Source organism: Balaenoptera musculus, chromosome 1 (genome assembly GCF_009873245.2).
Source record: "Balaenoptera musculus isolate JJ_BM4_2016_0621 chromosome 1, mBalMus1.pri.v3, whole genome shotgun sequence".
Classification (NCBI taxonomy): domain Eukaryota; kingdom Metazoa; phylum Chordata; class Mammalia; order Artiodactyla; family Balaenopteridae; genus Balaenoptera; species Balaenoptera musculus.
Genome location: NC_045785.1, coordinates 179,867,579 through 179,889,291, shown reverse-complemented (window position 1 = coordinate 179,889,291; position 21,713 = coordinate 179,867,579). Strand labels below are relative to the sequence as shown.

Genomic DNA, 21,713 nt, shown 5'->3' with positions numbered 1-21,713 from the left:
TTGAACTTCTGTTATTTGTCTCTGCATTCCTCAATTTTTAGCAAGGATCCTGCTAAGTCAGTTTAGCCAGAATCTCCCACCCTCAATATCTGACATCTGGTTCCTCCTCCTCCCCGAGCCCTGTCTGATCATCCCACCTGCCTCCCGCAAGAACCCTGTCAGGTCAGTTTAGCCAGAATCCGGCCCCCACTCCGCCCCCCTTTCCCCTCATGTTTTCTCTTGGCCGTTTTCCGTTCACGGACATGCCAGCCACGCCCAGCCGTCTCCTGGGCTACAAATTCCCACCTTCTCTTGTCTGGAATTGAGCCCAATCTCTCTGCCCTAGTACAAAACCCCACTGTAGTAGACGCCCTGAATAAAGTTTGCCTTACCGTTAACGAGCGTCAGCGATAACTTTTCTGTAACTCTTCCATCCACAGGGGACTCGGACATGGGTTCACCAATCTGGTCACCCATCCTATTTGGCTTCAGCCTCTGCCTTATTTTTCCTCGTGTCTGTAAAATCACAGGACTAGGACCTCGCTACTAAACATGTGGTCCTCAGAGCAGCAATACCAGCAACACCTGCGACTGCGTTGGAAACGCACAATCTTGGCTCCAAAAGTTATCCTTGTGGACCTTTTCTTTTTGTTTCGGCTTTCTTTCCTGTCCTGCCAGCTGTATACTTGTATGTACATTTTTCAGTGTTTTCTGTGGACAATAAGTTAAAAATTGATTCTAGGAGCAACTGCGTTAGCTGCGTCCAGCTGGGTTCTTCAGACGCAGGGCAGCATTTGTGGAGACAGCTTCGCCCGCCGCTGAGAGGCTGCCACAACCGGCCACAAGCCGTGAGGACGCGGTCCGCTCGCGGCGTGGTGCCTCCGCCCACCCCTACGAAACTCCGCCTCATCTTCGCCCTCTGCCGGGGTCCCCGCCTGGCTGCCCGCGAGACCCCGACTGGCTCAGTCACAGCGGCCACCGGACCGCCACGAAAACCCGGACTAACGGACTCCTGAAGTCGCTGGGGTCGTCGGGGGTGTGGCGGGGGCGGGGGGCGGGGGTCGGGGGCGGGGGGGCCCCACGGAGCATGCGCAGGGAGGGTGCGCGCACATGCGCAGTGCCGGCGCAGGGTCGCGCGCTGGGGTGTCTGGCGGCTGGGAGGCTGCGCGCGCGGTTGACGTGCTAGGTGGCTGCGGCGGCGGCGGCAGGGCGTCAAGAGGAGAAGGGCGGGCGGGGCCGGGGGCTGAACCCGGAAGTGGGTCGGTGCCAGAGCGAGCGCGCCTGGAGTGGAGCTCAGCGGCCGGGAGCCAACGGGGAGCCCTGGGTTCCCGGTAATGGACGCGCGGGGCGTCCGCTCGGGGAACCTGCGCGGGGAGCGGGTTGGCGGGCGGCGGGGGCGCCCTCGGCGGCGCGGTCTCCACCCGGCGGGGCCTGAGGAGGCTCTGCTCCGGCGGCCGTCCCCCGGGTGACCCGCTCTCCTCTCCGCGCCTCCCGGGGCCGTCCCGCCGGGCGCCTCCGGCATTTGGACGCTCGCCGACCCCGAGGAGGTGCGCCTAGCCGCCCCTGGGAAGCGTATTAATGGGGGACGTGGGTTTCGCGGCCGCGACGGCCTGGTTGTCACTGTCCCGGCGCCCCTGCACCGCGAAGGTGGCCGCCTCGACCTGCACCCACGGCGGGCTCCGCGGAGCCTCCCCTTCTGCCCCCCTTTCCCCTACCCGGTTCGGGAATCGGGCCTGCAAGGTGTGCTCTGCCTCCTTTAAAATTATTCTTTTGTTGGCTGTGTTTTCTAACCCGGCCCTCCTTGTTCTCCGCCCTAAAATCTCAGCCACGAATGAGTGGAAGCGGTGACTTTATCATAATTTAGTTGTCGTTTAGGAAGGATTTGTTGACAATGCCGCGAATGATTTAGGATCGCTTGGCCATGCAGTTATTTTTCATGGGTCTTACTCTTTTCGCAGACCATGCAACCCTCGGGCACGCCCCTCCAGAAGCTGTTATCCAAGACAATCTAGTTTTCCTTCATAAATCCCTCAAGACACTTATGAAGTTTCTTGTTCTGATACCGTTGTACTGCAATGAAGAAAAGGAGAAAGGTTACTTCACATCTTGACGAGAAGATCCATCTAGGCTACCATAAAGATTCTTCGGAAGGAAATGTTGCAGTGGAGTGCGAGCAAGTAACTTACACTCGTTCTACAGAAAGACCAGCTCCTGAAGCTCTTCGCTGTTATCAGGAACTTCCTCCCTCTCCGGATCAGAGAAAACTTCTGAGTTCTTTGCAGTACAATAAGAACTTGCTGAAGTATTTAAATGATGATAGGCAGAAGCAGCCGTCTTTCTGTGACTTACTTATCATAGTAGAAGGAAAAGAATTTAGTGCGCACAAAGTCGTCGTTGCTGTTGGCAGTAGTTATTTTCATGCGTGTTTGAGCAAAAATCCAAGCACGGATGTTGTCACCCTGGATCACGTAACGCACTCCGTTTTTCAGCATTTGCTTGAATTTCTTTACACATCAGAATTTTTTGTGTACAAATATGAAATCCCTCTTGTTTTAGAGGCTGCAAAATTCCTGGATATTATAGATGCAGTTAAGCTGCTAAATAACGAAAATGTTGCCACTTTTCAGTCTGAGCTAACTGAAAAATCATCACCAGAAGAAACACTAAGTGAGTTAACTGGAAGACTATCGAGTAATCATCAGTGTAAATTCTGTAGTAGACATTTTTGTTATAAGAAGTCTTTAGAGAATCATTTGGCGAAAACCCATAGATCCCTTTTATTAGGGAAAAAGCATGGGTTAAAAATGCTGGAGAGAAGTTTTTCCACAAGGAGATCAAAACGGAATCGGAAGTGCCCTGTTAAGTTTGATGACACCAGTGATGATGAACAAGAAAGTGGTGATGGGTCAGACAATTTGAATCAAGACAGTTTTGATAAGGAAAAGTCAGATAGAAATGATTCTGAGGATCCCGGCAGTGAATGTAATGCTGAAGAGGATGAGCTAGAGGAGGAAATGTCAGATGAATACTCTGACATTGAAGAGCACAGTGAAAAGGATCCCAATGATGCAGAAGAGGAGCCTGAGGCTGGTGATTCTGTCGGAAGCATTCACGAGGGATTAACCCCTGTAGTCATACAGAACAGTAACAAAAAAATATTGCAGTGTCCCAAATGCGATAAGACATTTGACCGCATAGGTAAGAAAAGACAGCTTGTTTCCTGTCTCTAATAACTTACTTTTCATGGATATTTTAAAGGTGATAGTTAGAAACTAAACTTTGAAAGCAACTTTTAAAAAGAAGACTTAAGTAGGGAGGATATTTGATTTTTGATACATATTTTATCCTGTTATTATAGGTTTGTTGTGATTCAGGAATTAAGTATTTATATTACCCTTTATTTTCTCTTCCTCATGTCCTGGCAGTAGGTGACAGATCATTAGTTCCTGTATTTAGTGTGAAAAATTCCAGAGTATCAATAATTATGAATGTAGAGCTTTGATTTATATGCTAATTTAATTTCACAGGTAACTGATATTTTTGAGTCATTATAGAAAATTGAATTAGGTTATATTAGATATAATTTAATAATTTGTATACTATTTCCCCTTGAGCATGGTAATATGTGAGTCATAAATATAGTCACTTTTCCAGTATCCAGTACTGTTTAGAATTGGGATGTTTCAGATTAGTCTAATACATAGTTAGGAATAAAACTGTGCTAAATGTAATTTCATTCTGTAGACAGAGACTTAAGGAAGTATCCTAATAGTATTCTTGGGTTATTATAATAATGAATAAATCAACTTTTTCTTTATTAAAAAAGCATATGTAGGAAATGTCTCTAACCTTAAATTAAAAATTTATCAGTGAATATTTACTTTCAAGAGATCTAATATTTGCTAGTAAAATAATTTTTGGAGGTGTCTTATATGGACTTTCAATGTGAACTTTTAAATTGCAGCAGTTCAGCTATTTACATATAAATCAAAGTTATGAAATTGGGAAATATATTCGACTGCATAGAATGATAAAAAGAAGAGATAAGTGTAATTTGACCTTGTAAAATTACTTAGACAGTTTAATATATCCCAATGTGTCTTGGAGTGTTGAGTTACTTGTTATTGGCATAGGTGGAAATTGGTTACATTTGCATTTACATAGGCATTGGTAATTATTTGCTCTCAAAATATTCGATAGTATAAACTATGGCATAGCAGTGGTAACCTCTTTTTTGCTTTTTATTATGCCTTTGAATATTTTTTTCTAAATCAGAATGCTTTTGATAATCCAATTTAATAATTATTTATTGCTATTTTTACTGTGTTTAAGTTTCTATACAAATGAATAAAACAACTTTTTTTGAGTAGCTCAGTTGGAAGAGTGTGCGGATACAAGTAGCGTGTCAAACTCAGGTTGGTAAATGCTCTTGAAGAGCTGTGAACAGACGCTGTGAGGGTTATAGAGAAGAGAACAACATTTTTGGATTGAGATACCTGACAACATTTCATCTTTCCAGTTGATTCTCTTTTTTAGACTTTGTATTCTTAGCACATGCTTCCTGTATTACACCTTAATTTGACCTAATTTGACTTGAGGTGTGTGGGCAGGGGTCAGTTTGCAAATGGCATTGTAGGCCTCAAACTGTCCTATCGAACACTAACTAGGCCTGTGAGATGCGTTATCAGCAAGGGGTTCTGTGTTCAGGTAAGACGGGAATAACTATACTCATCTATCTGTATTAATGCTCTCAAATTCTTTAGTAAAGAAACCTGTTCATTTTACTTAACCTGGCATTTCCTCAAATAGTTTTACCACTGGACACTTCGGGGTTCTCCTTAGAAACTCCCAGGAAAGTAGAGTTCTGTGCACACTATTTGGGGAAAGAGTGCTCAAGGTCAAGGTCCTCATGTACTAAGAGGAAGGCATTTTGCAGCTTTTTTGACCAAATTCAGTTCAGATAATCAGATAATTGTGGGAATCAATAGGGCACATTGTCAGCTTATTTCCAGCCTCCTTCCTGAATGTATTTTACATTATACCCCTCTTATTGAGACCCTCTCTTGCTTAGCTTCATTAGGGCTTGCTGACTTTTCCCCAGTACAGAGAAAGAGAGAGAGCAAGCAAGAGATTGAGATTGTGACTTTATCATATTGGTTACAAAGTATGAGCTGTGGTGATGTCAGACTGCCTGCATTTTTGAATCCAGGTCTTATGTGAGTTGCTTAACCTGTGTTTGTGCTTTTGTTTCCTCACAGATAGTGTGGGCTGATGCTAATGGTACTTTCTCATGGGGGTTACTATGAGGATTAAATGGGATAGTCCTTGTGAATCACTTAAAATATCGTGTGAAATTTAGGTGTGTAGGGAATGCTAGCTTCTCTTATTCATCATTAATGCAGTTTTTGTGTGTCTCTGCTATGCCAAACACTATAAACAAATATGAAATGGTATATTCTCTGTCCTCAAGAATCTTAGAGGTTAATGAGTACATGCACAAATACAATTATATTACAATAAGATCATCTTATCAGGACAAATACAGAAGCTTATAGGAATCAGGAAGGATTTCACGGAGCAGGTAGCATTTGAGCTCAGACCTAAAGAATAGGGAGGAACTTACAAGGCAGAAGGACCACAACTGCAAAGACATGGAGGTAGCTGTGTTCTGGAAATTGCTAAGGGCACGGTGATTTCGGGGTGGGCAAGGAGGCATAATGAAAATGACAAGAGGTGAGGATTGGCAAGTAAGCAGAGGTCAAGTTTTGAATGGTTTGTATGCAGTACAGAGGAGTTTTTATCCAGTAAGTGATAGAAAGTTGAGAAAACTTTGACAAAGGAAATGACGGCCATAGGAGTTTTAGAAAGATACTCTGGCTTCAATGATGAGAAGGAAGTTGGAGGTGTTGCAGGCTTGGACTAGGAAGATGAGCAGCATTGGGAATGGGATGTGGGACGGGAGTAGATCAGAGGTGCCCTGAATATAAACTTCAGTGGACTGGTGATGGGTAGAGTGAAAAGAATATGCAGATGGAGAAGACCTGTGTTTCTTAAATGTCCTCCTTTATCATCCCTATCAGAAGTCCTCTTTATTCTTAAAACAGTTCAAGGGCTACTTTCCAGTAATCCTCATATCACCCACATTTCTTTCATAGGATTTTAATCCTTTCATAGGATTCCACCTAGAATTTTGATTGTTATTTCCCTATATCATTAGATTGTGAGCTTGAAGGTTTTGTATGTTAGTTTTGGTTAGTATTCTTCGTGATACCCCAGGTCATTTCGATAATAAGTTTTCAGTAAGCTCTTGTTTAATTGAACTAAGGTGAAAGGTTGACTCTGACTTTGGACTTGTAAGAAGGCTTTAACTTGCTGTCTCAGAGTGGGTTTAGGAGAGAGAATTAATAAGCTCTGAGACCTTCTGCTGGAACCATTAGCTCCACAGTATGTAGTTTAGTAATTTGATTCCAGCACTTTGGATCTTTTATCTTTTTTGACGTGCTTAATAGTTGCTCAGAGTGAGATTCCTGATCCAGTTGTATTTTTTCCTTAGGCTCCCAGCTGTCCTCCTCTCAGCCTATTCTCATGCAAATAAGAGTCCTTTGACCTTTCCCCCTTGTACCGAAAACCTAGCTGGTGAAAAGGCAAAAATGGGAAGAAGATGACAGATGGGGGTGAGAGAAAAAATTTGGATAATTTATCTTTTTTTTCGTTCCTACTGGGAACTAAAATTCTTCCTTAGATTAAATTTAATCTTTTCTAGAGGGAGAAAATGTTTAAAAACTTTTTAAAAAAATGTGACTGTGTAGACCATCCTGACAGATTCTGCTTGGTTCTGAATAGAAAAGTGTAATGACAGTGGCACAGTTCTCTACTTTAATGTTAAATATTTTAGTTAAATATTCTTTAGGGTATGCCAAATGAATAAATTCAAGGTTAATTTAAGATTTGGCATATGAGATATAATGAGCTAATTTGGTGATGTTTCTCTTTGTAAAACCTCCATACGAAATCTGATAATAATTTTTCATGACCCATATGGAATGAAGCACAAGGTCAAGTTTTGTTATGTGAAAATATCTTTATTTTGTGTGTCCTGATTTGGGACACAATTCATACTGGGATTCAGTCAGAAAAATGCTGTGGATGAAATTTCTTAATATTATTTGTTTTCTGTTGGTGATTAAGAATGGTGGGGCACAGTTTAGTGTTCTGTGAAAGAATACTGAGGGGTTTTTTTTGATGGAAACTATTTGATAACTTTGAAGTGAACATTTGATTTATACATTATTATTGAATTCCCCCCACCCCATAAGAAAAGAAACAGATATATGTGTTGATTGTGTTTATGCCGAGGAGAACCCCCGCACATCCCTACCAATTGATTTAAGCATGGGATTTCTTTGGACATTTATCTGACTTTGGGGTTCAGTGTTCCCTCAGAAGTTGTGTCTCTTCTGTTGGTCAGAAATTCAAATCCATGCAGATAACAGGTCCTGCAATGCCTCTGTGCATTAAATTTGAAATAATAACATAACAAAAATGTTTTTTTACTTTAGAGATTCTAAATGTTATAATGAATTATTCAAATTTATGTATTTTCATTGGTCTCTTTGGACTTTGCTGAATTTATTTTAAAATGATTTTATTTGTTTCTTTTTGTTTTTTGGTTAAATCCTGTTAAGTCTACTGGTATGTAAGCAAATGGAAGTTTAACAATCAAAAGTGGTTTTGATTTTTAATTTAACTGCCACTTGATGGCTTTATTATTCAACTACATATAACTTTTTATTTGCAAGCAAGAATTTCTTGACTACAAATAAATGGAAAATTCTACTAATTGATCTTTCCAGCAAAGGCATTTTCATAGAAAATAAAAGTTTTGGTGAAGATTTTTCTTATAATTTAAGATTTTTATTAAGTTGCTCTTCCTGTTCACTTGGGTGTAAAAAATCAGGAGACTTGAGCGGTAGGGGGTTGGTAAGTTAGCCTTCAGTCCTGAGAGTCTGTGCTAAGTAGGCACAGTCAATCCCCAGGTAAGAATGGTCCTGTTCCAAAAATCACTTGTAACTTAGTCACTTAAAATCATACTGTGTACTCTTGATTCATTTCCATAATTTAAAAAGCAAGTTTATGAAAAATGTGAAAACTTTCACAATCAAGGAAAACTTTTTTTTTAGTTCCATAAAATGACCCCTATCTTTGCCAAATTAGAATTGTGGGTTATTAGTACATATTGATAATGTTTGGATTCTCTACCTTTTCTCATATCCAGTAGATGTGTAACAAATATTAAGGAATCCAATACAAGCATGCCATATTATAATAGAGAAAGATTAAAATCAACTCAGAAAACATTTCCCCAAAGAAATTATGTTATAGCAGTATTGGTCTGGTTATACCCTGCAAAAAGTAATAAAAATCAGTGCTTTTCCAACTTTTTTGGGAGGGATGGTTCAAGGTCAGAAATACATATATTATTATGCTATATACATATGTATGTATATATATATGTGCTCATACATACACTGAAGCAGAATAATTGCATGAATCTAGTGTGAATGCACTCTGATATTTTCTACTCTGTTCCTTTTTTCCCCCCAGTGCTAATCGTAACCCACAGAATTGATTTTATTGACACTAATGATTTTTAGTTTGTGAAACACTGATCTAAGCCATAATGTAGCTCAGCTCTTGTTTTTGAGAACCTACTTGTTATTTGTGATGTCTGTGGAAAGATTTCGCCTTGGGACACACAAGCACGCCTCGCCCCCAGGCAAGCCCCGTATTAGCTCCAGTCCCTTGACCACAGCAGGGGAACTGGTGGTGCTCCGGTGTGTGTGTACATGTATCAATGCGGTCATGCCCCCGCAGTGGCAGAGGGAGAACTGAGGAGATACTAGGCATTTTTAGCAATGGCCAGGGGACAAAGTCACGTTCTTACAGTATTTTCAGAGAACTGAAACTCCAGTTTGATCTGTTATAACATATTCATAAACCAGGTGTATGCATATTTACTTGAGATATATCTATGTGCCCGTCCTGTGGCCAGTAATCCTAATAATAATGATGATGATGATGATGATGATGACTAATATTTACTAATGCTTACTATGTGCTAGGATGTTTTAAGTGTCGTGTATATATTAATTTGTTTACTTCTCACAGCCCCATGAAGTGTTAATAACACAGGTAGACAAAGGTTAAATTACTAGCTTGATTAAGTTCACACAGCTAATTTAGTAGGTGCCCAAACATTGGCTGAGTTTCCTGACTACATGCATGTAAAAGATGCATAGGTCATCATCATATGGTCAGTACTTAAATACCTACTGGATTTTTATCATACTTTTGTTTTACTTTGCTTGTGATTGTCATCCTTCCCCCCACCTTAAAGAAAATACCTTGGTTCCCTTTCCTCAATATTCTTATGTAAGTGCAGTGCAGTTAATTTTTAGATAATATACTGTGTTTATTAAATATAATCATATTTAGATACATGTAATAAATTAATGAATGTATTTACTAAGTAGATGAATATTAATGATTATCTTTTTTCCTCAGTGGCCTTTGAATATTTTGGGTTTTATCTAATCTCCATGATATATTTATGATTTATATATTTTTTAAAAGTGTATGGATGAAATGCTGTACTTTCACATTAGCTTTAGCCTGAGGAAAAACTTATACATTTTTTTTTTCAGGACAAAGCAAAGCTAAGCTTTTCATTGAAAATTGCTCTTCATACGGATAGTATTTTTTCTTATTTTTATTGCCTTTCACTCGGAAGTATCCTTAATTGAGATTTCTATTTTAAGCTGCTAGATGTGCACATTCACAGCTTGATTACAGGTTAATAATAATGGCCAACATTAATTGATACCTTATAATGGGTTGACCCAGTTATAAGTGTTTTGTGTGTATTAATTTATTTATTATTACAACAGTCCTCTGAGGTAAATCTATTATTCCATTATTATTTTTTCAGATGAGAAAGATTTGAGGCTTAGAAAGGTTACTTGTCCAAGGTCACATAGCCTACAATTTAAAGAATTGGGATTCATATCCAGGTGGCTGGATCCAGGGTCTGTGCCCCTACCTGTGATGCTGTTCTGCCTCTATAATGTGGAAATTTATATTCTAAATAACAATGTAAAAGAATTTTAGTATCAGTAGCAATATAAGTAAGAATTAAGCCAAAATGTATCCTTGTATTTCATTTTTTATTGTCACTTTTCTCTTTGGACAGGCTGTGTTAAAATTTCTTTTTTTTTATTTTATATTTTTTTATTGAACTATAGTTGATATATAATATTGTATTAGTTTCAAGTGTACAGCAAAGTTATTCAGTTATATATATATATAGATTTTTTTTTTTTTAGATTCTTTTCCATGATAGATTTATGTCTGTGAGTCTGTTTCTGTTTGTAAATAAGTTCATTTGTATTTTTTTAGATTCCACATATAAATGAGAATAATATTTGTCTTTGTCTGGCTTACTTCACTTGGTATGATAATCTCTAGGTCCATCCATGTTGCTGCAAATGGCAATATTTCATTATTTTTATGGGTGGGTAATATTTCATTGTGTATATATATATATATATACCACATCTTCTTTATCCATTCATCTGTCAGTGGACATTTAGGTTGCTTCCAGGTCTTGGCTATTGTAAATAGTGCTGCTGTGAACATTGGTGTGCATGAAACTTTTTGAATTAGTTTTTGTCTTTTCTGGATATATGCTCAAGAGTGAGATTGATGGATCATATGGTAACTCTATTTTTACTTTTTTTAAGGAACCTCCATACTGTTTTCCTTAGTGGCTGCACCAATTTGCATTCCCAACAGTGTAGGACGGTTAAAATTTCTTGATTCTTTCTATTGGAAATACCTGTAACATTTGTTTGCAACTCAGATATGCATTCAGAATATAATACAGATCTCACATTAATATGTCTGTGCATTATACCTGTTCATTTTTTCCTTTTCTTACTTCCCTTGATACTGCCCATATATGTTGGCCTTAGTAGCTTAGTATTAAGCATGCAGTCAAGTACAGGTGATTTACTTGTGTCTTAATGTCTTATAAGTTGGAGAGGTCTTGTAGGAATGGACTGTAGTGAAGTATAAATTTTGCTGAGTATACTAGATTTGTAGTAGCCTTTCCAGATTACCTTCTTTGTGAAGAGAGATGAAAATATATAAGATACATAACATATTATATTGCCTTTTATGATATTTTTAAAAGGTCTGCCAAATCTGAAAATTCCTTTCAATTCATGGCTTCTAAATATACTGTTAATCAGGAGATTTTATTCCACTGTCAAATTTCAATCACTATGTAGTAAATGTACGGAATTTAATTTTAATTTCTGTCTTTTTATAGGAAAATATGAGAGCCACACACGTGTTCACACAGGTGAGAAGCCCTTTGAGTGTGATATTTGTCACCAGCGCTATTCGACAAAGTCTAACCTAACTGTTCACAGAAAGAAGCACAGTAATGAAACAGAATTTCATAAGAAGGAGCACAAGTGCCCTTATTGTAATAAACTTCATGCAAGCAAGAAGACTTTAGCCAAGCATGTTAAGAGGCAAGTATTATCTTGCTTCCGTAATATACTTTAGTGTGCCTTCTAATTTAAATACGTAGTGAGCTAAAAACATCTATGGGGTGCTTGTCTCCGATTCTTTCATTGCTTAACATTTTCTAGACTACAAATTTATTAAGAAAAGAACAGCAAATATTAGTTCATATTTTTTACTACTGCTATTGAGATGAAGTTTTTTGAAACTGAAACAAAAACTATAGTCTATGCTATAGAAGTTTAAGATACAGAATTTTTGTTATCCTGGGTTTTCTGTCTTGGGTTTTGGCAAGTATGTTTTCAACCTATATGGTTTTAGAACTGTAGGAAACTTATTCCGTATGCTGAACTTTGTCTTTAGTGTATGAAAATTTGTGGGAGAAAGAATATTTAGTATAGTATTGCATATTTAACTTTGAGAAATTAAATTCATTGAAATATGGACTAAAACAAGTCAAGTGAATAGCATTGAAGATTATCTGTGAATAGATAGGTTCCTGAATATGTGTAAAGTATGATTATGCTTTACTTTGACTATTTCTGCATAACTTTAGGCACACATATTCATATATTAAAATAATAGCAATACCTGTATTCTTAAAGTACTCAAATGTGTCTGTCTCTTTAAGAAAGGAATCAGTGCCTGATTCTTGTAATCACTGTCAACATATCAGATAGAATATTGACTTATATAATCTTTTCCTGACAGACTTTTAATTTTTTTCTTATAGATTTCATCCTGAAAATGCACAAGAATTTATTTCCATTAAGAAGACTAAGAGTGAAAGTTGGAAATGTGATGTAAGAGATTTTAATTTGTAGGAGAAAACCAAATTAAATGTAGTGTGACCTTTTGGGAAAGTAATTAAATTTTAAAGTAATATAAACTTAGCTTATATCACTTTTAGAATCTCTCTTTTATACAGTGTTATCCTAATATTTTTGTAAATTAAGCGTGGTATGAGTTAGTTTTTGAATGATGGACCTGAAAAATAGAAATCCTAGTTTTTATTTTTATCGTAATCACTATACCATGTTTTTATAGTTGTCTGAAACTGTGATGTTACTGTTGCACAGAATGTAAAGTGTTAGAATTTTCCCTCCATTTCTGGTTGTCTGTTGCTATATATCAAACTACCTCAAAACTTAGTGGCTTTGAATTACCATTTCATTGTATCTCATCATTTTTTGGGTCAGCAATATAAATGGGGGCAGGATTTTGCTAGGCAATTCTTCTGTTCTACATGGTGCCAGCTGAAGTCACTCAGTTGTTTTCAGCTGATGGATGGTCTGTCTGATCTGGTCTGGTTTGGGGCTGCTTCCAAAGTGCCTCATTCACATGGCTGGAAACCTGGTGTTGGTCGACAGCTAGAAGCTCAGCAAGGACAGCTGGCTCTTCCTGGGGCTACTTGAACTTCCTTCTGGCATGGCAGCTGGGCTCCAAGAGTGAGTGTGTGTTCCAGGAAGAAGCCGACGTAAATGCTCTCAGGCTTCTTATGGCCTCACCTCGGAAGTCTCAGAGCACCACTTCTAACATGTTCTGTTGGTCACACTACAGCCAGGGAAGATTTAAGGGTAGTGGAATTAATCTCCATTTTACAATGATAGGAGTAACAATGAATTTGTACATATTTTTATTCTACCACACCCCTTAAAGTACTTTTTCATTATTTAGGTAAATATTGTTTAAAGGAGTAATCAGCTGTCATTTTGTTTACTCCTAGGCTTCAACTTACATATTGGGTTGGCCAAAAAGTTCCTTCAGTTTTTAAGTAAAAATAAAAGACGCATTTTTTCATTTTCACCAAGAACTTTATTGAACAACGTATCCATTGTTTTGTTCCACTACCTTCTGCCATTTTTCAGGCAACTTCATAATTCCGTCTTCCCAAAACTTTTTATCTTTTTGAGCAAAGGACTGTTCCAGGTGCCTTTTACAGTCTTCCAGGGAATTGAAGTTTTTTCAATTAGAAGAGTTTTGTAAAGACTGAAATAAATGGAAATCCGAAGGTGCAATGTCTGGTGAATACGGTGGATGAATCAGAACTTCCCAGCCAAGCTCTAACAGTTTTTTGCCTGGTCACCAAAGAAACATGCGGGCTTGTGGTATCCTGATGGAAGATTATGTGTTTTCTGTTGACTAATTCTGGACGCTTTTTGTCAAGTGCTGCTTTTAGTTGGTCTAATTGGGAGCGCTACTTGTTGGAATTAATCGTTTGGTTTTCCAGAAGGAGCTCATAATAGAGGACTCCCTTCTAAACCTACCATATACACAACATCACCTTCTTTGGATGAAGACGGCCTTTGGTGTGGTTAGTGGTGGTTCATCTCACTTGCCCCATGATCTCTTCTGTTCCACATTATTGTACAGTATCCACTTCTCATTGCCCGTCACAATTTGTTTTAAAAAGGGAACATTTTCATTACGTTTAAGTAGAGAATCTCACGTGGAAATACAGTCTAGAGGGTTTTTTTCGCTTAACTTATGTGGAACCCAAACATCAAAGCAATTAGCATAACCAAGCTGGTGCAAATGATTTTCAGCCTTTGATTTGGATGTTTTGAGTATGTCGGCTATCTCCCACATGGTATAACATTGATTGTTCTAGTGAATGTCTCGATTTGATCGCTATCAAGTTCAACTGGTCTACCCCAACGTGGAGCATCGTCCAGCAAGAAATCTCCAGCATGAAACTTCACAAACCACTTTTGACATGTTTGATCAGTCACAACACCTTCTCCATACACTGCACAAATCTTTGCGTTTCAGCTGTGTTTTTACCTTTCTTGAAATAATAAAGCGTAATATGCCGAAAATGTTGCTTTTTTCTTCCATCTTCAATATTAAAATGGCCACACAAAAATTCACCAGTTTTGATACTTTTTTTAAAAAATGCACACTGATACGACAGCTGTCACAATACAGTCTAACAAAATTATTTCAAATGAAGTTAAAGACAACTAAGTGCCACTAGAGCCATCTTACGGAAAAAACCAAACGAACCTTTTGGCCAACCCAATACAGGACAAGATTCTCACCATTTCTCTGATTTCAGCTTCTAGGAATTGAAGTTAATTATTAATTATTTGGATCTTTATAAGATGGTTTCTTCTCCTTACTAAGTTTCATCATCCTCAGCTGCAAAATGATAACAATTATATCTACTTTTAGGTTTATTGTGAGAATTAAGTAAAATAATCCATGAATTACTTAGCATTGTGCCTGGTATATAGTACATGCTGTGCTGTTGTTGTACCTGGAGTATAGTACGTGCTGTGTTGTTATACCTGGTGTATAGTACATGCTATGTTATACCTGGTGTATAGTACACGCTATGTTATACCTGGTGTATAGTACACACTGTGTTATGCCTGGTGTATAGTACACACTGTGTTATACCTGGTGTATAGTACACGCTGTGTTATGCCTGGTGTATAGTACATGCTGTGTTATGCCTGGTGTATAGTACACACTGTGTTATACCTGGTGTATAGTACATGCTATGTTATACCTGGTGTATAGTACACTCTGTGTTATGCCTGGTGTATAGTACACACTGTGTTATGCCTGGTGTATAGTACACACTGTGTTATACCTGGTGTATAGTACATGTTATGTTATACCTGGTGTATAGTACACTCTGTGTTATGCCTGGTGTATAGTACACACTGTGTTATACCTGGTGTATAGTACACGCTGTGTTATACCTGGAGTATAGTACGTGCTGTGTTGTTATACCTGGTGTATAGTACATGCTATGTTATACCTGGTGTATAGTACACGCTATGTTATACCTGGTGTATAGTACACACTGTGTTATGCCTGGTGTATAGTACACACTGTGTTATACCTGGTGTATAGTACACGCTGTGTTATACCTGGCGTATAGTATATGCTGTGTTGTTATACCTGGTGTATAGTACATGCTATGTTATACCTGGTGTATAGTACACTCTGTGTTATACCTGGTGTATAGTACACACTGTGTTATACCTGGCGTATAGTACATGCTGTGTTGTTATACCTGGTGTATAGTATATGCTATGTTGTTACATACCTGGCGTATAGTAGATGCTGTGTTGTTACACCTGGTGTACGGTACGTGCTATGTTGTTACATACCTGGCGTATAGTAGATGCTGTGTTGTTATACCTGGTGTATAGTACATGCTGTATTGTGGTGGTTGTTATGCTTGGTGTATAGGGTATGCTATATTGTTACAGCAGTTCCTCCTCCCCTTTTCTAAATCTGATGTCTGCCAAATTTCTTTAAAATGTTGTGTCTATTCTTTCTGACCACCTCAAGAGATAAACTTTTTAAAGTAATTTTTCTGAAGTTTCTTACTCCTATTCCTAATCACATATATGGCAAGCATGATAAAAACCTTTATTCATAACATATAATTGATTTAAAATATAAATTTAATGGATTTAGAAATGTTGGCCAGGATTAAGATAGTAGGATTACTGTATGATCTTAGGAATTAGCCTATCAGAAATGTAAGGTGTTGAAATTTAGCTAACTTTAGTACTAATTTAAAATAAATTCTTACTGTAATTCCTCCAAGGTATTTTTTCTGCACAATAGTTGATGATACTTCTGGTAAGTTTTTTCTTTTAGGAGAAATTTCTCTTTAGCTACTTGAGTATATGTGTTTATTTCTCGTCATGAGCTTTGTACTTTTATTTTAAATTCAGGTTCCCTTACATTTTATGTGCATTTTCTTTTAGATTTGTAAGAAATCTTTTACTCGAAGACCACACTTGGAGGAACATATGATTCTCCATTCTCAAGATAAACCTTTCAAGTGTACCTATTGTGAAGAACATTTTAAGTCACGATTTGCACGGTTAAAGCATCAAGAAAAGTTCCATCTGGGTAAGCAGATTAATTTTTCTAGGAGCAGCACAGCAACTGTTGGTGGTCACGTCATGCTGGAGGAGGCTGCTGCTGTTGAATCACTGAGGAGAAGGAGGTCGTGTACGTGGGGAGGGGCACTGGATTTGCTGCTGTTCTTGGAGATGAGTAAATATGGGGTTTGTTTTGTTTTGTTTTCTGGTGGCAGAGGTGTTCGTGGTCATAACTGCATTTATTTACAGTTGATTGTTGGATAGGTTTGTGAGTGCCTGGGGTAGGCATTTTTGTCTTGGAAAAAAACTCATGTTTCAGAGAGTGTAGTAAACTTAGTATATTTGAAATTCAGTATTGTATTTGATGAATTCTCTCCCTCATGCTTATGGCCAAGGTGGAGACTTGTGTTCCAGATGGTAGTACAGTTAGGTACATTTATGACAGTTACTCCCAATAATGAATTATTATCTTTCAAGTAGCCTTTTCCCTATCCTATTCAATGTTTTTATTGACAACTTGGATAAAAATAATATATTTCATGCTTTATGAATACGCTACATGACATAAAGCTGGCAGGGGTAGTTGATACAGCAGAAAATAAAAAAGTAAAAAAAAAAAACTCTTGGGGGCTTCCCCGGTGGCGCAGTGGTTAGGAATCCGCCTGCCAATGCAGGGGACACGGGTTCGAGCCCTGGTTCAGGAAGATCCCACATGCTGCAGAGCAGCTGGACCCGTGCGCCACAACTACTGAGCCTGTGCTCTAGAGCCCGCGCACCTGGAGCCGGTGCTCCAAAACGAGAGAGGCCACCGCAATGAGAGGCCCGCGCACGGCAATGAAGAGTAGCCCCCACTCACCACAACTAAAAAGAAAGCCCGCGCACAGCAACAAAGACCCAAGGCAGCCAAAAATAAATTAAAAAACAAAAACAAAAAAACCTCTCTGCTGTAAAAAAAAAAAAAAAAAAAGTTAAAATTAATTAAGAATAAATACAAAGTTGTATACATGGGAATGATCTGACTTTTTTTAATCATTGGGAGTTGCAGAGCTGTAAAATGGTACAGAATCCAAATGCCTCACTTTTTAGATGGGCTTATTAATAGCAGAGGCACAGTCTGAACCAGTAATGTCATATGACTGACAAAAACAACTGTAGTTTTAAACTACATTAATAAAAATGTATTGTTCAGAATTAGGAAAGTAATCATCTTGCTGATTTTAAATTGATCTGGAATATTGCATTCATTTATGGATACCACATTCAAGATGGATATTGACATATGTTCTAGAAGTGGGTAATTATGGCAACATAGGGCTTTAAAATCATGTCATCTGAAAAACTTTTGAAGGACCTTGAAATATTTTGTTTGGGAAAGGAAGACAGAACAGCCATCTTCAGATATTTTCAAGGCTCTATTGCACAATGAGGAATACAGTTGCCCCTCAGTATCCATGGGGGTTGGTTCCAGGACCTCTCCAGATACCCAAATCCAAGGATGCCCCAGTCCCTTGTATAAAATGGTGTAGTATTTGCATATAACCTGTGCACATCCTCCTGTATACTTTAAATCATCTTTAGATTACTTATAATACCTAATACAATGTAAATACTATTTAAATAGTTGTAAATACAATATAAATGCTATGTAAATGGTTGCCAGTGCCTGGCAAATTCAAGTTTTGCTTTTTGGAACTTTCTGGAATTTTTTTCAAATATTTTCTATCTGGAGTTGGTTGAATCCACAGATATCGGGGGGTGGGGGGGGGAAGTGAGCTGAGTTATACTTCTTTTTCACACATCCTTTGTCATCCTTTCAGTCTGCCCTTCAGTAGAACTCTGTCTTCTCTCCAGTTATTTGGTAAAGTCATGGTGAAATTTTGAATCCAGCTAAGGTCAATATTACTGTAAGAAATTTGTATTTAATTTTGTAGGACGAAACAAATGTGCCACAGTCTTTTCAGTTGACCATGAGCTCTCTTAAGTACTCTGTTTATTTTTTGAAAGTTTCTTATTACCTCCTTTCCCCAGAAATTTGGTATGTAACATTTTTCAGTTTGACCCAGTCTGATTTCAAACTAGGAATTGGCTGTTTCAGTTTATAACAAACTCATTAGTTTATTCAGCTTTTATTATATTAGATGCCTGGTGCCATACTCAGCTTTAGGAATATAGAGATGATTGTAACCTGTCTGCTGGGAATAAAATAAACACTCTAGAAGGGAAGAGAAAACTATAAATAAATAATTGTGTAAAAAATAATAATTGATTGTGTTATTATATATGCATTAGTAGTGGTAGGTATGAATTTATAACATACGTATTAAATTTAACTTAGTATCTATTCTTAAAGTTTAGATGCACACTATTTTTTTCCGTTTTAGGTCCTTTTCCATGTGATATATGCGGTCGCCAGTTTAACGACACTGGAAATTTGAAACGCCATATAGAGTGTACCCATGGTGGAAAGAGAAAATGGACTTGCTTTATCTGTGGGAAATCAGTACGAGAAAGGTGAGGAATTATCTGAAAACCCAGAAACATCCTGGTACTGTTATGTAGAAGTAATTAATGAATGTATTTTATAAGGATTAGGGTAACACAAGACACAAGGTACTTGAATTATGCTTTAATTTGAAATTTAATGATAAAAGAAATTATATAATGTATTATAGAAGGTGATATGAAGTCAGGATTTGCAGATTTAGATGGTGAATTTAACAAAGATACCGTTTTGCGTCTTTCTGAAACCCCACTAAATATACGTTAAAGGTTGTTTATTCATTCATTTATTTATTTTAAAGACATAAGCTACAAAGACAGCAAGACAGAAAAGTGACAAGAGCAACACAGGTTTGGAAGCTAGAAAGCAGATGTATCAGTGGTAACTGACTTAGCAGATCTGAGGAAGACAAATCCCCAAGTGGCAATGGAGAAATTGAGAACCTAGTTTACATCCCAGAATCCACAAAAGGTATGGGAACTGGCAGTTTCAGATACCTCTGGAACTAGGGTGAAGGAATAAGGAGCACTGGAGTCAGAACTGCTCTAGAAGTTAAGTTAGATCATTGGCTTCTCTTCCGTCACCCACACAGGCCGTTGCTGCTGGACATCTTGGCTTCTAGATTTTACCCTTCAGACAGTAGATTAGAAAACAATTCCCTGAAAACATGAGCAACCAAAGGACAAATATATTCCCTGGTAAATAATACACCCAGATCACCTACAGTGAAACACAGAGTCATCAAGGCCTACCCATGCTCCTTGATCCTCCCATCTGTGTTTAGCCTTTCACACTTAATCACGAGCAGACAGTGAAGAATCACAAGACACAGAAGGAGAACCTTTAACATGGGAGATATATTCCAACACAAACAAAACGAAACAAAAACTTGAAGGAAACATTATGCAGGAAGAAGAAAACTTGCAAAAAAAGAAGTAAACAATTACTAATATCCTCAGTTGAAGATATAGAATCCATTAAACAAGAACAGGATGTTATACAAAAGAGTCACTGACGTGACAAATCAGAACTCCCAGAAATTCAAAGCATGATCCACAAAGTAAAGACCTTAACAGAGAGATTGCAGGACAAAGTTAAGGGATCTCCAAAAAAGTAGAGCAAAAAAATGCAGAATTGAAAAGTAAAGATTAGAACATTTGGAAACCAGGCAAGAGGTCCAGAAGGAAAGAACAGAGAAAATGGAAGGGAGTAAAATCATCACTGAAATAGTTCAAGATGATTTCCCAGAACTGAAAGACATGAGTTGCCAGACAGAAATGACCCATTAAATGCTTAGGACATTAGATGAAAATAAACCTACTCCAAGGTGCAGCACTATGATGTTTCAGAACACTGGGGACAAAGAGAAGCCTGTCTGTGCTTCTGCTTTTTCTAGGGAGAAAGTCACATACACGGAATTAAGAATGAGTTACTCGGACTTCTCTCTGAGCAGCAACACTGGAAGTAAGGTGGTCCAATTGTACCTTCAAAATTTGGAAAAAAAATAAATTCCAACCTAGAATTCTGTTCTTAGTCAAACTGTCAAGTCTGAGGATAATAAAGATACTCTTCATGATGTCAAAAAATTAGCTTTCACTGCAATCTTTCTCATGAAGCCACTAGAAGGTGTGCTTCACCAGAATGAGAAAGTAAACTGATGAAGAGGAAGACCAAGGCAACAGGAAATAGGAATTTTAATACGGTAAACAGGCAAAGGGAGTTCACGGGAGGATGGTGAATGAAGATCCCAGGATGTCACGTGTGCAGGATGGTGAATGAAGATCCCAGGATGTCACATGTGATTATGTGATGGGTACTGAGTCCACACTCGTAGTGGCCGTGACCCATGACGTGTTGAGGGTAGTCAGTGCTGAGATCCCTTCTGACATGTTTCCTCTGTTAACTAGTGGACAGAACGCTGGAGTAGGTCTGACCCCAAGGCTTTGTTGTTTTACTGTGGTAAGAACATTGAACACGCGATCTACCCTCTTAGCACATGTCTGGGTGTACAATGTGGTGTTGATAACCACAGGCACGGTGCTGTACACTGGGTCTCTAGAACTTACTCATCTTGTGTAACTGAAACTTCATACCCATGAACGGCAACTCCCCACGTCCCCCTCGCTGACCCAAATTTTCACCTGTATTCTGCTGGCTGTATAGTACCTGTATGCTACAGAGGCTCCTGCTGTTGTCTTTATGCCTGGCTGCTTGATTTAACTGAGGATACTCATTTCATTTCACAGAAATGTTCTTTTGTGACCTGTCCATGAGAACTAGACGTAGGTCATGGTACGCCTAGGAGCCAAATATACACAGCAGCCTACTCACTTTGACCGTGTCTCTGCCAGCTTCCAGTACCAGGTCCCCTCCAGCCAGCCAGATGCTCTGGTTGGGATGAACCCTGTGCTTTGCAGTATTTGGTCATGACTTTACTGCTGACAGGCTGGAAAGGGCTGGTGCCAACGCTCAGGGAAGCTGAGCGGCCAGGCCGACACGGAGATCCTGTTGCTATTGCCTTGTGGGCCCTTTATCCAGTAGTGGCCATACTGTTAGGTTTGTGCTTGCTACTCAGTTTTTCAAAAACATACGATATATAGTTTAGTGATTTGTACTATATAGGTGGTAAAGCAAAGAAAAGGAATACTTACATAAATGGTTATTTCTGAGAGAGGGACGTGGTGGGGGATAGGACCAAGGAGGAGCACGTGGAGTGTTGTAAGGGACGGGAATGTCCTCTGTCTTATCCTGCATTTAAGCGTTTAGTACTGTTTTTAAACAATATGTGTATA

At 38.6% G+C, this 21,713-nt stretch overlaps 2 protein-coding genes across 4 annotated transcripts in view; one reads left to right on the top strand and one right to left on the bottom strand.

Annotated features, from left to right (window-relative positions):
- Window positions 1-1,019, bottom strand: part of CRB1 (crumbs cell polarity complex component 1) — a 276,850-nt gene extending 275,831 nt beyond the window's left edge. The window contains exon 1 of the mRNA XM_036835111.1: window positions 372-1,019. Within this exon, the coding sequence (XP_036691006.1) occupies window positions 372-456 (85 nt within the window). The 5' untranslated portion in view covers window positions 457-1,019. The remainder of the gene's footprint in view (window positions 1-371) is intronic.
- A 132-nt stretch (window positions 1,020-1,151) lies between these two features.
- The window catches only part of ZBTB41 (zinc finger and BTB domain containing 41), a 44,420-nt gene continuing 23,858 nt past the window's right edge, over window positions 1,152-21,713 (top strand). The window contains exons 1-6 of one of the 3 annotated variants that reach the window (XM_036867943.1): window positions 1,152-1,310; window positions 1,938-3,177; window positions 11,369-11,576; window positions 12,302-12,371; window positions 16,302-16,449; window positions 18,803-18,932. In XM_036867943.1, the coding sequence (XP_036723838.1) occupies window positions 2,055-3,177; window positions 11,369-11,576; window positions 12,302-12,371; window positions 16,302-16,449; window positions 18,803-18,932 (1,679 nt within the window). In that variant the 5' untranslated portion in view covers window positions 1,152-1,310; window positions 1,938-2,054. The other 2 variants (XM_036867951.1, XM_036867962.1) reach the window with 2 other exon arrangements.